Below are 17,540 nucleotides of genomic sequence, written 5' to 3'. Positions count from 1 at the left end.
ATAGGCATTAGATTTCATACTATCTCATTTATTTATTTATTTTTCCTTTTAGTATCAGGGATTGAACCCAGAGGCACTTAACTACTGAGCCACATCCCCTGCCCTATTTTGCATTTTTTTTTTATTTAGAGACTGGGTCTCACTGAGTTGCTTAGCTGCTTGCTTTTGCTGAGACTGGCTTTGAATTTTCGGTCCTCCTGCCTCAGCCTCAGGAGCCTCTGGGATTACCGTGCTGGGCTTATTTTTCTTTTTAATTTAACTTGAAATTTTTGCCTTTAATCATTTCAAATAATATATTCCTTTTCTACAAAAGATAGGGAAATCTTTATTATATATTCTTTTTTTGTATTATGTTAGCCTTGGATAAAAAGAAATTAAAAAATCATTTTACATTTCACTGTATTGATTTAGTTCATTAACATAGAATGTAATACAGTTGGCTTTACATGTCTGCTGTTTTGTGGATTAAACCAACTGTGGATTGAAAATATTTAAGGAAAAAAGTCTGTAGTAAGCATTTGTGCATTTTTTTCCCCTTGTCATTATACCATAAATAAGACAGCATAACAGCTATTTACATAGCATTCACGTTATTTATATTTTGCTAAATAATGTAATCTAGAGGCAGTTTTAAGTATATGAGGGCCAGGTGTGGTGGCACATGTATGTAATCCTCAGGAGGCTGAGGCAGGAGGATCAAAAGTTCAAGGCCAGCCTTAGCAACCTGTCAAGGCCCTAAGCAATTTAGAGAGACTTTGTCTTAAAATAAAAATGACAGATGTTACTCAGTGGTTATATACCCCTGGGTTCAATCCCTGGTACCAAAGTAAATAAATAAAAAATAAAGTGTATGAGATCATATATGCAGTTTATAATCATGTACTGTGCCATTTTATACAAAAATTTCTTTTTTGTGGAACTGGGGTTTGAACCCAGGGCCTCTGGCATGCCAAGCAAGTGTTCATATCCCAAGCCCCTATGCAAGGATTTTTATCATCTGTTGGGTGGTCCTGGAACCAGTTCCCACCAATACAGAAGACTAAGAACCAACAATAATAGATATGACTGGGTTTAAGTCTAACATTACTCTCTCTCTCATTTTTTAAATTCCTTTTTCCTGTCTTCTTTTGGGTTAATCATTTTCTGTTTCATCATTTTTCTCTTTACTTTCTTTATACTTCACAGATAATAACTTTTTTTTTCTTTGTACTGGGGGTTGAATTCAGGGGTGCATAGTCACTGAGCTACATCCCCAACCCTTTTTATTTTTTATTTTTGAGACAGGGTTTTAAGGCTCTCTTGGAACTTGCCATCCTTCTCCATCTCAGCCTCAGCCTCCTGATTCTGTGGGATTACAAGTGTGTGCCACCATGCCCAGCATCTCTTATTATTATTATTTTTTTAATTAGAGCATTATAGTTATACATAGTAGTTGGGTTCATTCTGGCAAAATATGTGGAATTTGTTTTAAGTTCCTATTCTCTTTCCTGCTCCTTCCCTCTATTCTAAAGATCTTCCTTTTGCTCATCTATTTACTTAGTTTTGATTGGTTCTTTCTTCTTACACATAAAAGGGTGAAATTTCCTTGGTATATTTATATGTGTACATAGTATTATTTTTTAAAAGTTCATTCCACATTTCTTACCCCTTTCCCGTCACTTCTCCCTCCCTCTTGATCTCCATCTTATACTCTACTGATCATCCTTAAGTCTTTATTATATTTGATCCTCCCCTCCTTCATTTCCTTATTTTGTTCTAGCTTCTGCATATGAGAGAAACATTTGACAGTGATTTTCTGAGACTGGGCTTACACGAATAATAACTTCTTGCTGGATGCTGTATGCATGTCTCTATCCCAGCAATTTTGGAGACTGAAGCAAGAGGTTTGCAAATTTGAGGCTAGCCTGGGCAACTTAGTGAGACCCTATCTCAAAATAATAATAAGAATAATTTTTTAAAAAGGACTGGGCTATAGTTCAGTGGTAAAGCCCTCTTGGTTTTAATCTCCAGTACCAAAAAACAGAAACAAAAAAAACCCTTTCACAAATGTAATTTTTTTTGTTGCCTATCCCTGTGCTATGATCTTTAAAGTCCTTTTTTACTTCTACATACCTTATAAACCCCATCTTACAATGAACTTAATGATTTTACATTACAGAGTCTTTTTGTTGGGCATGTGGAACCAGAAACCAGAGGCTTTAGGAGGCTGCAGCAGAAGGAGTGCAACTGGACTGATTGGGCAGTTTAGCAGGACCCTGTCTCAAAATAAAAAAGGGCCGGGGATGTACTCAGTGGTAATATAGCACTTGCCTAGCATGTGTGAGGCCCTGGCTTCCATTCCTAGTACTGGGAAAAAAGAAAAAAGTTAGTCTTCAATATTGAGTACATATTCACCTTTCTTAGTGCCTTTTTTTTTTTTTTCCTTCAGTTCCAGGGTTAAACTCAAGGGCACTTTACCACTTAGCTATATTCCCCAGCCCTTTTTATGTTTTATTTTGAGTTAAAATCTCACTAAGTTACTCAGGGCCTTGCTAAATTGCAGAAGCCAGCCTTGAATTTATTATCCTGCTGCAGCCTCCTGGGTTGCTGGAATTACAGTCATGTTCCCGCCCAGCTCTGGCGATGTTCATTTTTTCCTGTAGGTCTGAATGGGTACTCTGCTGTTTTTTTTTGTTTTTGTTTTTGTTTTTTTTTTCTTTAACATTTCTAGTTGTAGATGGACACAATACCTTTATTTTTTAAAAAATTTTTATGTTGGGCTGAGGATCCAGCCAAGTGCCTCACACATGCTAGACAAGTTCTCTATCACTGAGCCACAACCCCAGCCCAGTACTCTGCTATTGAAAAATTTTCTGTACTTTCATTTACCCAAATGTTCTTATTTCAACCTAGTTGGTTTTCATCTTTTGCTTTTTTGTGATGCTAGGGATCAAAGCCTGAACCTCAGGCATTCTAGACAAGCACTCTGCCCTGAGCTACATTCTAAGACCAGCCGCCTTCTTCCTCTTGCTCTTCCTCTTCCTTCTCCTCCTTATGTTATTCATAAGTTTTATTTTAATGTTTGCTAATTTAAAAAATAACCTTTAGGGCTGGGGAGATAGCTCAGTCGGTAGAGTGCTTGCCTTGCACAAGGCCCTGGGTTCAATCCCCAGCACTGCAAAAAAAATAAATAAATAACCTTTAACCCTTACTCACTTAATGGGAGACAATTACTATAGGTTTTGTTTTGTTTCTTTTAACAGAACAAATTTAAACGGGAAGAAAAAACAAATGGATGGAGAATAGACAAAGCATTCCGTAAGTATTACAAATCTCTTTTACAAAGTATCATTTGGAGAGGCTAAAAATAATTCTCTTTGACTAGTGTGTAGTGTCTCTTCTTTCTTTCTTTCTTTCTTTTTTTTTTTCTTTTATGCTAAAGAACAGATTTTATTCTCCATTTTCCCCATCACTAAAATAGCACACGGCATAGTATAGTGTGTCTTTCTTGTTTTTAAAAATCAATTTATAACTGGGTGCAGTGGCACAGGCCTGTAATCCCAGTGACTCGTGAGGCTAAGACAGGAGGATCAAAAGTTCAAAACCAGCCTCAGCAACAGTGAGGCACTAAGCAACTCAGTTAAGACCCTGTCTCTAAATAAAAAAATGCTAAATAGGGCAGGGGATGTGGCTCAGTTGTTGAGTGCCCCTGAGTTCAATCCCTGGTATCCCCCCACCCTCCTCCAAAAAATAAAAAAATCAGTTTACAGCCAGGCATGGTGGCACATGCCTATAATCCCAGTGACTGAGGGGTTGAAACATGGCTGAGGCAGGAGCATGGCAAGTTCAAGACCAGTCTCAGCAACTTAGCAAGACTCTAAGCAACTTGGTGAGACCCTGTCTCAAAATTAACAATAAAAGGACTGGGGATATGCTTCAGTGATTAAGTGCTACTGGATTCAATTCCTGCTATCAATCAATAAATAGACATGTTTACACATAGTTAAAAGTGTAGTTTGGATTTTGACAATAATATGTGTGTAATCACCACTCCAAATGTATATGGAGCTTTTTTTTTTTTTTTTTTTTAATATGGAACATTTTTATTGCTTCATAAGTTTAGTTGGTTCCCCTTCAATCAATTAAATTCTGTCCTCCTGACCCCAGGCATCCACTAGTCATTTGAATCTCCATGGGTTGGTTTAGAATGTTTCAGAATGCCTTATTCATGGAATCATACAGGATGTACTGTTTGGTGCTTGGTTTCTTTTACTCACTATTTTAGAAATTCACTCATTTTATTGCTTATATTAGTAGTTCCTTTTTAAATTTTTAGACTAATAGTTTTTCCTCTCTGTGTGGTCTGTTATGTACTTGTTTATCCATTATTTCGCTGATATAAGTAAATCTATTTCCTTTTGCTGTTGTACTATTTTAAAAACTAGAAATTCTTTTTCTTTTTTTAAAAATAAATACTTGAAGCTTTTTTTTCCATTTTTTTTAAACAGAGGAAAAGCGCCCTTTTGACTTCGATTTTTTTGCTCATTTGCTTCAGAAAGTTCTTGCTGAGGAAGAAAAAAGAAAACAAAAATCTGTTAAAAGTCAGAGTTTAAAGGAGAAGAAACCCTCTAAACCACGGAAAAATGTAAAAGGTATTGATTTTATAAGAAAGTTTGTAGTTTTTACTTAGTAATAATGAACTTGCAATATTGTCCCTCAGGAATTGAGAGTTTAGGTATAGCTCAGGTAGTTGAGATCATCAGGGCATTGGAGAGACTTGGTTTTTCTTTACCTAGCCAGTTAACTGAGTCAAAACAGTAGCTCCTTATAAAATTTTATGATTGTCATAGTTGGGCTACTTGACATCATTTTGACATTTAGTGAATTGTTCTAGTTAATCAAAGAGCATCAGAGTTTTTGAGTGTCATGATCTATTTGGTTATTTATTGTTTTCTGCAAAACAAATGTTTTAAAATTCTAATATTTTAAAAGGTAGAACTCTGATATTTTGGGGATTGTGACTAGATTGTATTCTTTGAGCACAGCTTAATTTCTGAAGGTTAATGTTGACTAGCACCAGGGAGAAAATTGTATTTGTGTGGGTATTTCTATTTTTAGATTTTCATTTTCTTAAACCTTTGAATGCTGGACTGTTTTTTTTTTTTGAATTTTTTTAGTTGTCAAGGGACCTTTATTTTATTTATGTATATGTGGTGCTGAGAATCGAACCCAGTGCCTCATACATGCTAGGCAAGCACTCTACCACTGAGCCACAATCCCAGCCCTGAATATTGGATTCTTAAGAATGATGTTCAACTATAATCACATAATTAAAGAATCTTGAAACTATAGTGAAACCTTATACATTAGTTCACATCCCAGGTCCTTTTCCATTGTTGTAATCACTGAAAAATAGCCCCAAAGATTTTACATCACTTTTTCTTAAGCTCTCAGAATGTAAGTAGGGGCAGAAGTAGGACTCAAACTTAGAATTGTGAGAGCCTGTGGTGGAAGTCCCCAAGACCACTACCACATTTCGTTATTGGTTAGGAGTACTAACAGTGTTCAGCACCCTATGCCTGGCATATACCAAAATTCCAGACCACCAAAAGGAAAGCACTTCATTATAAACCACATTATTTGTACAAACAAGCCACTCTTATCAGAGTGGTAGAAACCGTTTCCAAACCACGGTACCAGACATGGCCCAATGAGGCCCAATGAGAAGTTGCAAAACATGCTATGTTGACTCTTCTCTGTACAAAGCCAATCTAGAATTTTTCTAGAGCGTGGTACCTCTGTCTTTGATAACTAAAGTTACTTTGTTCTTCTGGTAGCACTGGGATTAAACATGGCTTTGTGCATGCTGGGCAAGTGCTGTACCACTGAGCTATATCCTCAAGACTTTGGTTTATTTTTTTAATAAGTTTATTTTGAGACAGGGTCTTGCTAAGTTTCCCAGGCTGACCTTTGAATTTGTGATCTCCTCCTGCCTCAGCCTCCTGAGTAGCTCGGGTTACAGATGTATACCACTGTGCCCAGTTCATATTTCATTTGTTAGTCAAAAAAATTCTTTTTAATTTAACTATATTTAACCTTAGAAGATTAAGATGTATTGTTTCTTCTTGTGATTATCATGTAAACAATATGAGTAACTCACTATATCTTATTTAATATAAGAATTTTAAAGATACATCATTATAGCTCAATTTAGTAATTCGTGGTTATTTTCACTGAATAAATTAAGTGTTTTCTCAATTTTGAAATCTTATTTTCACTTTTTTTTTTTTAAACCCAGAGACACTTTACCACTGCACCATATCCCCATTCTTTTTTATTTCTGAGACAAGGGTCTTGCTTAATTGCTTAGGGTCTTACTAAGTTGCTGAAGCTGGCTTTGAACTTGCAATTCTTCTGCCTTAGCCTCCTGAGTCTCTGGGATTATAGGCATGCACCACCATGCCTGGTTTATTTTCAGTTTTTTAAAAATGTAAGTGAATGAAATTGAATTTTATTATCATCCGAGATGGGATGTTTTTAGAGAAGATGTCTGATCAACCATTATTTTGAAATTAAGCTTGTTTTTGGTTTGGATCCTGCCCTAAGTCTGTTTTGTGCTACTGTAACAGAATACCTGATTCTGAGTAATTCCTAGAGAACAGAAATTTATTTCTCATAGCTCTGGAGGCTGAGAAACCCAAGATCAAGGCACCTGTGATCTGGCGAGGCCTTCTTGCTACTTCATACATGGTAGAAGGGCAAAGGGGGGGCGGTGAAGGTGACCTTTCTCAATACTGGTTATTAATTTTTCCATCAGGACAGAGCACTCTTGGTCTAAATTGCCTTGTAAAGATGCCACTTTGTGATATTGTTATAGTGACAAATTTCAACCTGAGTGTTTTGAAGATGTTCAGACCAAGCCATGCTATTTTTGTGGTGATCTCTGTTGTTTTTTTTTTTTTTTTTTTTTCATCTTCATCTTTCGAAATGATTCAAAAATAATTCATGTTTTTATATTTTGATGCAGTTGACTGTTGATATGCTTTAGTAGGCAGGGCAATAGTAATTATTTAATTTAATTTAATTTTATTTTATTTTTTGGTACCAGGGATTAAACTCAGGGTCATTTGAACACTGAGCCACATCCCCAGCTCTATTTGTGATTGATTTAAAGACAAGATTCTCACTGTGTTGCTTAGCACCTTGCCATTGATGAGGCTGACTTTGAACTAGTGATCCTCCTGCCTCAGCCATCTGAATTGCTGGGATTATAGGCGTGTGCCCCTGTGCCCTGGTACTAGCAATTATTTTAAAATATTTGTTAAAAATATTCTTCACTGGGCTGGGGTTGTGGCTCAGTGGCAGAGTGCTTGCCTTACATGTGTAAGGCACTGGGTTCAATTCTCAGCACCACATATATTTTAAATAAAGAAAGAAATAAAGGTTCATCAACAATTGAAAAAAAAATATTGTTCATTGAGCTGGGAGCAGTGGCACACTCCTATAATCCCAGTGACTTGGGAGACTGAGGCAGGAGGATTGCAAGTTCAGAGTCCTAAGCAACATAGCAAGACCCTGTCTCAAAATTTAAAAAAAAGGGAACTGGTGTTATTTACACGCACACACACACACACACACACACACACACATTTGGTGGTTGTTGTTGAAAAACAGAAAAAGGAAAAGAAAGATGGAGGGTTGGTCTATGAAAATCAGTGGAATATCAGCTGTAGAGTAGAGTAAAGCAACCAGGCCCTTGGGAGGGAGGAAAAAGGGAAATACTGGGAAATGATATTGGCCAAATTATATTTTTATATTGAGTTCATGTGTGAATATATAACAGCAAATTCATTCATTATGTACAACTATAATGCACCAATAGAAAAAAAATGAAAACACAAATGAGGAACGATTTAATTCTTGAACACTTTCTCACTCCTGTTATAAACACTTTTCTGTTCATATATACCTGTATGTCTTAGGGTGTATATAAGTTTTTTTGATTCATAAAAATGGAATCACATATATACATATATCTTTCTACCATTTGATTTTTTAAAATATAACAGCATGTTTTGAAATCTTTCACTTTACTGCCTGTAAACCCATCTCATTGTTCTTATTGCTTTTGTGAATTTTTTATGTTTGTGTGGTGGTAGGGTTTGCACCCAGGGCTTTGTGCATGCTGATTATATGCTTTATCACTGAGCTGCACTTTGGATTTTTTTTTGGTAGTGGAAATTGAATCTTGTGGTACTCTACCACTGAACTACATCCCTAGCCTTATTTATTTTTAATTTTGAAACTTTGTCTTATTAAGTTGCTGAGATTTTTCTCAAACTTGGGATCCTCCTGCTTCAGCCTTCCCTGTTGCTTGGATTACAGGTGTGTGCCAGGACACCTGACACTGCGTGGATTTTTCGTTTGGAGTGGGTAGTGAATTTTGCTTTAGTGATGCTGGCATTGATTGAACTAGAGTCTTGCCCATGGTAGGCAGGTGTTATACCACTGACCTATACCCCCAGCATACCTCTGCATGAAGTATTGTAACTTACTTGGTTATTCCCTTTTGAACATTTTAGTTTGTCTTTAATTTTTTGTTCATACAAGTGGTATTATAGAGGATAACCTTGAGTATTTATATTCTCTACCTTTAATAATTTTCTATATGCTGTTTATATATTTATAACTATTTCTCTTATTTTCAGTGAAAAAAGTTGCCAGCGAAGGGGTAAATGATGATCCTGATGAGTCTCTAAGTACTAAAATTTCAGATACTCAGGAATATGCTCAGATGGTTGAAGAAGAGTCTTTGATTTCACCAGAACAGGATTTAGAACAAGTTGCATTAGAACAAGACAGAAGTGAAAGGAAAAGGAGAAGGAAGAATCAAGATGATGCTAATGAACAGGAAGTCAAAAATCTTTTAGGAAATGCCAGTGTTCAGTCAGCCCCTTTTAAAGGAGAAAAACACAAGAGTAAGTTTCTTATACATTATAATAACCTTATATTACTTGAAGGCATGTACAGTAATGTGGTACATAACAAATACTTTGCTTGTGGATAGATTCAGTAATGCTTGTTATTTTTTATCTATTTATTTATTTTGGTACTGGGATTGAATGCAGATGCATTTTATCACTGACCCATGTCTAGTCTTTTTTCTTTTTTTTTTTATATATATATTTTTTAGTTGTAGGTGGACATAATACCTTTATTTTATTTTATTTTTTACTTTTTTTTATTGTGGTGCTAGGGATTGAACCCAGTGCCTTGTGCATGCAAGGCAAGCACTCTACCAACTGAGCTATATCCCCAGCCCCCTTTATTTTATTTTTATGTGTTGCTGAGGATTGAACCCACGGCCTCATGCATCCTAGGCTAGCATTGTACCACTGAGCCACAACTCCAGCCCTAGTCTTTTTTGTTTTGAGATGGAGTCTCACTAGGCGTCTTAGGGCCTCTCTAAGTTGCTGAGACTAGCCCATCCTCCTTCCTCGTCCTCCCAGTTGCTGGGATGATAGTTGTATACTACTGTACCTGGTTTGTTAATTGGTTCTATACTGAAAGTACTGTGCTAAGTATTTATATCTTTTAAAATTTATTTTTAAAATATTGAATGCTTCACAGATTTGCACGTCATTCATGTGTAGGGGTGATGGTAATATTCTTTGTACTATTCCTATTTTTAGTATATGTACTGTCAAAGCAAGCACTCCTTTTCTTTTTAATTAAAAGAAAAAAATTATTGTTTAAAAACAAAGAAAGAAAGAAAAGCAGTTAGGCACGATGGCACATGCCTGTAATCCCAGAGACTCTGGAGACCGAGTGTGGAGTATTGCAAGTTTGAGGCCAGCCTCGGCAACTTAGACACTGTCTAGAAATAAAATAAAAAGAACTGTGGATTAGCTCAGTGGTCAATTACCCCTGGGTTCTATCCCCAGGAACCTCCTTCCTCCAAAAAATCCAGGTAAACCAGAGACATCTTTTCCCAAAATTTATTTATAAAATTTATCATTTCCTATGTATTCACATTAATAATGACTAGCAGTCACATGTATCTAGCTAATTATAGTTGTTTTGTTAATAAATCACAGATTTTTGTGTTCTACCTTTGTCTAGTAATACAGTGATCCCACAGTGGGTTAATTTTTTAAAAGGACTAGTTGAATAAGTATTTCTTCCATTTTTCTTTTTAGTCTTACAATGCAAACATGTTGAAACTTAGGAGTTGCTGGGGGACAGGGGCTAAGAATTTAGTGGGAGCTTGGTCCCTTCTCTAAAGAGTTCATGCTGGGCACGATGGTACACGTGTAGTCCCTACTACTTGGGAAGCTTGAGTTGGGGAGTTTGAGCCCATCTTGGGCAAAGTGAGACTCTGTCTCAAAAAAAAAAAAAAAAAAAAAAAAAAAAAGATAAAAAGAAGTAAAGTAAAAAGTTCAAGAGTTCATATATAAATTATTTAAAATCTGGGATAGTAGCTCATTGGTAAGCCTGTGTTTGGCATGTGTGAGGCTCTGGGTTCAATTCACAACATGAAAAAATGAAAGCAGATAATCAGGTAAAGACAGAAAGAGAAAGTTGTAGCAGACCAGAACAACCTTTTATAGAATTTAAATATCATGCAGTTCACCTTCACTAATATGGTTTTAATAAATTAATTCTGGTAGTTAAAGTAGTATGATTTTATAAGCCTAACAACATCATGCTATTTTGTTGCTGTTACAAGAGACATTGCTTATAAAGCAAGAAAGCTTACTGATTAAGAAGTTAAACAGACTTTGTTTTTGTTTTTGTTTTTTAATTTATTTTTATTGTAAACAAATGGGATACATGTGGTTTCTGTTTGTACATGGAGTAACAGCATACCATTTGCATATTCATACATTTACATAGAGTAATGATGTTTGATTCATTCCATTATTTTTTTCCTTCCCCCCCACCCCTCCCACCTCTCTTTTCCCTCTATACAGTCCCTCCTTCAGACTTTGTTTTTTATCCTAGCTCTTGTATTTTTATACTGGCTCTTTGCATTGAACCGTCAGTTAAGATCTCTGAACTCAGGTGGTTCTTCTCTATCATGGATTAACATTAATAACTTTAATAGGATTTTTAAAAAATATTTAAGATAATGCATCTGATAGACTTAAGAGTTCTTGCCATTTAGTAAGTATTCAGTAAATGGTAGCTGTTATTTTATTTTTAATTATTATACTTCAGAAGGAACAAAAGAACAGCCAAGTCCATCTTTAGCTTCCTGAAGGGACATATAAAACAAGTCATTAACCACTTAAATTTTAAGTTGCTGGGTGGGTTGGTACATACCTGTAATCCCAATAACTCAGGAGACTGAGGCTGGAGGATCCCAAGTTCAGGACCAGCACCAGCATTGATGAGGCTCTAAGAAACTTAGTGAGACTCTGTCTCAAAATAAAAAGAATATTAAAAAGTACTGGGGATTTGGCTCAGTGGTTAAGCACTCCCGGGTTCAGTCCCTGATACAAAAACATCCCCCCCCCCATAAAGGAAAGTGCTACAAACTTCCCAGGAAACTTGCGCTGATATTCAAAACACAAACCATTTAAGTTGATTAATTTTTCATTATGTTCTAAATTAAAAATAAGATTGTGTCTTACAATTAAGAACTTGAGTGTTGAATGGATTGTTTTACAGGAGAAAAAGAGTCTTACATGTAAATATTTTTGTGCTTTATAAAAGAAGGTGTTTTGGGCTGTAATTTTTTAAGAGTAACGTGCACTTTATATTCATAGATACAAGTCTGTCTTCAAGACCTGAGGTAAATGAAGGTGAATGCAATATGGAACAGAAGCTTCTCTGTGCACAGAACAGAGATGACAGTATGAGTTTAGCCTCTGGTGAAAAAGTCGAGAAGAGAGCTGACCCTGTCCTTTCAGAAAGGTATTTTCTATATCTTCACTAGCTTTATCTCATATAATTGATTACTGAGAGAGTAGTGTTGAAGTATATAACTGTAATTGTGGATTTGCATTTCTCTCTTTAGTTTTTTTTTCTTTCCCTTATGAAACTGGGAATTGAATCCAAGGGCACTCTACAAGTGATCTGTATCCCCAACTCTTTTTATTTGATTTTGATAACAGGGTCTGACTTGTCTGAGACAGGTTCTGAGGCTGGTCTCAAACTTACAGTCCTCCCTCAGCCTCCCAAGTTGCTGGGATTACAGTTGTGTCCCACTGTGCCTAGTATAGTTCTATTTGTTTTTATGTCATTTATTTTGAAATTTTGTTGTTAGTTGCATACATATTTAAGATTATCATATAATCTTGGTGAAATCTCTTATTTTATACTATCCTGTTCTGTTTTTTCTTTCTCTCTCTTTTTTTTTTTTTTTTTCATTATTGGGGGATTGAACCCAGGAATACTCTACCACTGAACTACATTCCTAGTCCTTTTAATTTCATTTTTAAAAAATTTTGAGACAGGCTCACATGAAGTTGCCAAAGCTAACTTTGAACTTGTGATGCTCCTTCTTAGCCTCCTGAGTAGTGGGACTGTAGGCATGCACCACTGTGCCTGACTGATACTGATCTTTTTTCTGATTGTACCTTTGTCACCTTTTCAACCTTCTTTTGGTTAGCGTTTGCATGGGTTCATACTTTTTTTTTTTTTTTTTTTTTGGTGCTGGAGATCAAACTCAGGGCCCTACACACTCTTATATGTTTCTATGAAGATTTTTCTCTTTGGGACTGGAGATAAAGATCGTTGGCTTTGGTAGAAGATTTTCTTTAGTTTCATCAGATTGAATGTGATGTTTCCTATTTTGTGTGTTTTAAAATGTAATTTATTTTTGAGGAGCTGCTGTCAAACCTACAGCCTTGTATAGTCTAGGCAAGTGCTCTTACCACTACATCCTCAGCCCCATTTGAGAAATTTTAAGTGTACAGTGCTATACTATTAATTATAAGAACAGTGTAATATAACAGATCTGTGACATATTTTTGTCTTGCATGCCTGAAGCACTATAGTCATTGGATGGCAACTGCCCATTTTTTCCTCACCCCAGCCTTTGGCAACCACCAATCTATTTCGTTTGTATAAGTTTAACTGCTTTGGAGACCTAATATAAGTGGATCCATGTTATTCTTTAACTTCTATGATTACCTTACTTCATTTACAAGCTTTCTTCACTTAGTTTTTTCAAGGTTTGTCTGTGTTGTACATATGACAGAATTTATTTTTTTTACACCCAAATAAAATTCTGTTGCATGTATAAACCAACATTTTCATGAATAGTTAATGGACATTTCTGGTTGTTTCCATCTCTTAACTATTATGAATAATGTTGCAGTGAAAATAGAAGTGCAGATATTTTTTTGAGATCCTCATTTCAGTCCTTTTTAGTGAAAACCCAGAACTGGGATAGCTGAATCATTCTACTTTTAGCATTTTTTAAAAAATTTTTTTATTGATCGGAGCATTGGTTCCAGAGACGCCTAAACTCTGAGCCACATCCCTAGCCCTTTTCTTTTCTTTTTTCTTTTCTTTTCTCTTCTCTTCTCTTTCTTTCTATTTTATTTTATTTTTTTTGACATAGGATCTTACTGAGTTACTTAGGACTTTGCTAAGTTCTTTTGAACCTCCTACCTCAATTTCCTGAGTCACTGGGATTACAGGGATGTGTCATTGTGCCTGGCTAATTTTAAGGTTTTAAGGAACTCTCCTTATTGTTTCTAGTACCCGTTACTCCATTTTATGTACCCACCACCAGTTTTGAAGGGTTCCAAATGTTTTACATCCTGTGAATACTTTTTTAAAAAAATCTTTTTTGAATTTTTCGATTATGGGCATCCTAACAGTTTGCATGTCATACCTCATTTTGATTTGAATTTTTCTGATAATTAGTGATACTGGGCACCTTTCCACATATTTTTTAGCTATTTGTGTTCCTTGGAAAAATGTCTGCTAAATCCTTTGTCCATTTTAAAGTTTTTTTTCTTTCTTATCATTATAAAAGTTACTTATATATTTTGGATATTAACAAAATTTTCATTTCTTAGGTTCCTCTTTCATTTTCTTGAGTGTTTCCTTTGTTTACAGAAATATTTTGATTTGATACAGTTCTTTTTATCTAATTTTTCTTTTGTGGCCTATGTTTTTGGTGTATTATTGAAGAAAGCATTGCCAAAACCATGTTATGAAGTTTTCTTTTAGGGGTTTTATAGTTTCAAGTCTTATGTTTAAATTTTTAACCTGTTTTAAATTTTGCATACGTGTGTGTAGAGTGTAAGACTCTAGTATATGAGTGGTTATCCAGTTTCTCCACCACTGTTTGTTGAAGAGACTCTCCTTTTCCTGTTGTATGGTCTTGGTACTCTTATCAAACATAATTTGTGCATGCGAGGATTTATTTCTGCACTCCATCTGTTCAGTTGATTTGTATGTCTGTCTGTATGCCTCTATCATACTGTTTTGTGTGTGTGTGTGTCTGTGTGTCTGTCTGTCCTTCTCCGTGCCCCCCCAGTATTAGGGATTGAACCTAGGGACACTTTCCCATTGAACTGCATCCCCAGCCCTTTCTTTGTTTTCATATAGGATCTATAGCTTTGTAATATGTTTAGAAATCAAGGAGAATGAGGCCTCTAGCTTTGTTCTTTCTCAAGATTTTTTTTTTTATAATTATTCTCCTTGTATTTTCTGATCTTTTTGGATTTGTGGTTTGAGTTCATTTCTTTTTTTTTTTTTCCCTCTTTTTTATTAAAATGTTTTTTATTTTTCAGACACATTTTGATTCATTGTACACAAATGGGGTACAACTTTTCCTTTTTGTGGTTGTATACAATGTATATTCATGACATTCATGTAATCATACATATATATCATATATATATATATATATATATATATATATATATATATGGTAATACTATCTGTTTCATTCTACTGTTTTTCCATACCTACCCCCTTCCACCCCGTTTTCCTCTACACCATCCAAGGTTCCTTCATTCTTCTCTTCCTTCCACTACCCCCCATCATTATGTATTGTCATGCACTTCTCAGAGAAAACATTCGGCCTTTGGATTTTTGAATTGGCCTGTTTCACTAAGCATGATATTTTCCAGCTTCATCCATTTACCAGCAAATGCCATAATTTTATTGTTCTTTATGATTGAGTAATATTCCATTGTGTATATGTACCACAGTTCTTTATCCATTCATCAATTGAAGGGCATCTAGGTTGGTTCCACAATCTAGCTATTGTGAATTGAGCTGCTATGAACTTTGATGTGGCTGCATCACTGTAGTATGCTGATTTTAAGTCCTTTGGGTATAAACCAAGGGGTTGGGGTAGCTGGGTCAACTGGTGGATCTATTCCAAGCTTTCTGAGGAATCTCCATACTGCTTTCCAGAGTGGCTGTACCAATTTGCAACTCCACCAGAGATGTATGAGTGTGCCTTTTCCCCCACATCCACACCAACACTTACTATTGCTTGTGTTCTTGATAATAGCCATTCTAATTGGAGTTAGATGAAATCTTAGTGTGGTTTTAATTTGCATTTCTCTAATTACTAAGGATGATGAGCACTTTTTCATATATTTGCTGATCACCTGTGTATCTTCTGTGAAGTGTCTGCCCATTTCCTTAGTCCGTTTATTGATTGGATTCTTTGTATTTTGTGTATACAGTTTTTTAAGTTCTTTATAAACTTTGGAGATGAGTGCTCTGTCTGAAGTGTGTGTGGAAGACATTTTCTCCCACTCCGTAGGCTCTCTTTTCACATTATTGATTGTTTCCTGTACTGAGAAAAAGCTTCTTAGTTTGAATCTATCCCATTTATTGATTCTTGCTTTTATTTCTTGCGCTATGGGGGTCTTAAGGAAGTCTGGTCCTAAGCCAACATGATGGATATTCGGGCTTACTTTTTCTTTTATTTGATGAAGGGTCTCAGGTCTAATTCCTAGATCCTTGATCCATTTTGAGTTGAGTTTTGTACAGTGTGAGAGATAGGGGTTTAGTTTCATTTTATAGCATATGGATTTCCAGTTTTCCCAGCACCATTTGTTGACGAGGCTATCTTTTCTCCATTGTAAGTTTTTGGCACCCTTGTGTAGTATGAGGTTACTGTACTTATGTGGGTATGTCTCTGTGTCTTCTATCCTGTACCATTGGTCTACCTGTGCCTTTTGGTGCCAATACCATGCCGGTTTTGTTACTATTGCCCTATAGTAGAGTTTAAGGTCTGGTATAGTGATACCCCCTGCATCACTCTTCCTGCCCAGGATTGCTTTGGTTATTCTGGGTCTTTTGTTCTTCCAGGTGAATTTCATGATTGCTTTTTCTGTTTCCATGAGAAACATCATAGAGATTTTAATTGGAATTGTGTTAAATCTGCATGGTGCCTTTGGAAGTATGGCCATTTTGATATTAATTCGGCCTATCCAAGAACATGAGAGATCTTTCTCCCTTCTAAGGTCTTCCTCAGTTTCTTTCTCCAATGTTTTGTAGTTTTCATTGTAGAGATCTTGTACCTCTTTGGATAGATTGATTCCCAAGTATTTTATTTTTTTTGAGGCTATTGCAAATGTAGTTGTTTTCCTCGATTCCCTCTCAGATGTTTCATCACTTGTGTATAAAAATGCTTTAGATTTATGTGTGTTGATTTTATAACCCACTTTTTTGCTGAATTCATTGATGAGGTCTGGAAGTTTTCTGGAGGAGTTTTTTTGATCCTCTAAATAGAGAATTATGTCATCAGCAAATAGTGACAGCTTAAGTTCCTCTTTTCCTATTCATATCCCTTTAATTTCTTTAGTCTGTCTAATTGCTCTGGCTAGTATTTCAAGTATGATGTTGAATAGAAGTGGTGAAAGAGGACATCCCTGCCTTGTTCCTGTTTTAATGGAGTGCTTTCAGTTTTTCTCCATTAAGAATGATGTAGGCTGTGGGCTTAGTCTAAATACCCTTTACAATGTTCAGGTATGTTCCTATTATCCCTATTTTTTCTAGTGTTTTGAGCATGAAGGGGTGTTGTATTTTGGGGAATGCTTTTTCTGCGTCAATTGAAATAACCATATGATTCTTATCCTTAAGTCTGTTGACATGATGGATTACATTTATTGATTTACGGATGTTGAACCAACCTTGAATTACTGTCATGAACCCCACTTGTTCGTGGTGCACAATTTTCTTAATATGTTTATGGATACAGTTTGCCAGTATTTTGTTAAGGATCTTTGCATGTATATTCATCAAGGATATTGGTCTAAAATTTTCTTTCCTTTTGTGTCTTTGCCTGGTTTGGGTATGAGGGTGATATTAGCTTCATAGAATGAGTTTGGTAGGGTACCCTCCTTTTCTATTTCCTGGAACACTTTGAGAAGTATTGGAATGAGTTCTTCTTTGAAGGTCTTGTAGAACTTGGCTGAGAATCCATCTGGTCCTGGACGTTTCTTGGATGGTAGGTTTTTAATGGCTTCTTCTATTTCATTGCTTGACATTGATCTGTTTAAATTGTGTATGTTTCCTGGTCCAGTTTGGGAGAGGAATATGTCTAGACATTTGTCAATGTCTTCGGTAGTGTC

General features: G+C 35.7%; 1 protein-coding gene and 1 non-coding gene across 11 annotated transcripts in view; one reads left to right on the top strand and one right to left on the bottom strand.

Annotated features, from left to right (window-relative positions):
- Positions 1-17,540, top strand: part of Bdp1 (B double prime 1, subunit of RNA polymerase III transcription initiation factor IIIB) — a 109,482-nt gene that overhangs the window by 15,010 nt on the left and 76,932 nt on the right. For all 10 annotated transcript variants that reach the window (XM_047556020.1, XM_047556018.1, XM_047556024.1 and 7 more), the window contains 4 exons: positions 3,243-3,297; positions 4,488-4,631; positions 8,688-8,957; positions 11,751-11,898. In XM_047556020.1, coding sequence (XP_047411976.1) covers positions 3,243-3,297; positions 4,488-4,631; positions 8,688-8,957; positions 11,751-11,898 — 617 coding nt within the window. The remainder of the gene's footprint in view (positions 1-3,242; positions 3,298-4,487; positions 4,632-8,687; positions 8,958-11,750; positions 11,899-17,540) is intronic.
- Positions 9,588-9,695, bottom strand: LOC124987715 (U6 spliceosomal RNA). Its single transcript, XR_007109238.1, has one exon. It is a non-coding gene; the product is annotated as a U6 spliceosomal RNA (small nuclear RNA).

Source organism: Sciurus carolinensis, chromosome 6 (genome assembly GCF_902686445.1).
Source record: "Sciurus carolinensis chromosome 6, mSciCar1.2, whole genome shotgun sequence".
NCBI classification, from domain to species: domain Eukaryota; kingdom Metazoa; phylum Chordata; class Mammalia; order Rodentia; family Sciuridae; genus Sciurus; species Sciurus carolinensis.
The sequence above is the reverse complement of the archived record's forward strand: the minus strand, read 5'-3'. Positions and strand labels throughout refer to the sequence as shown.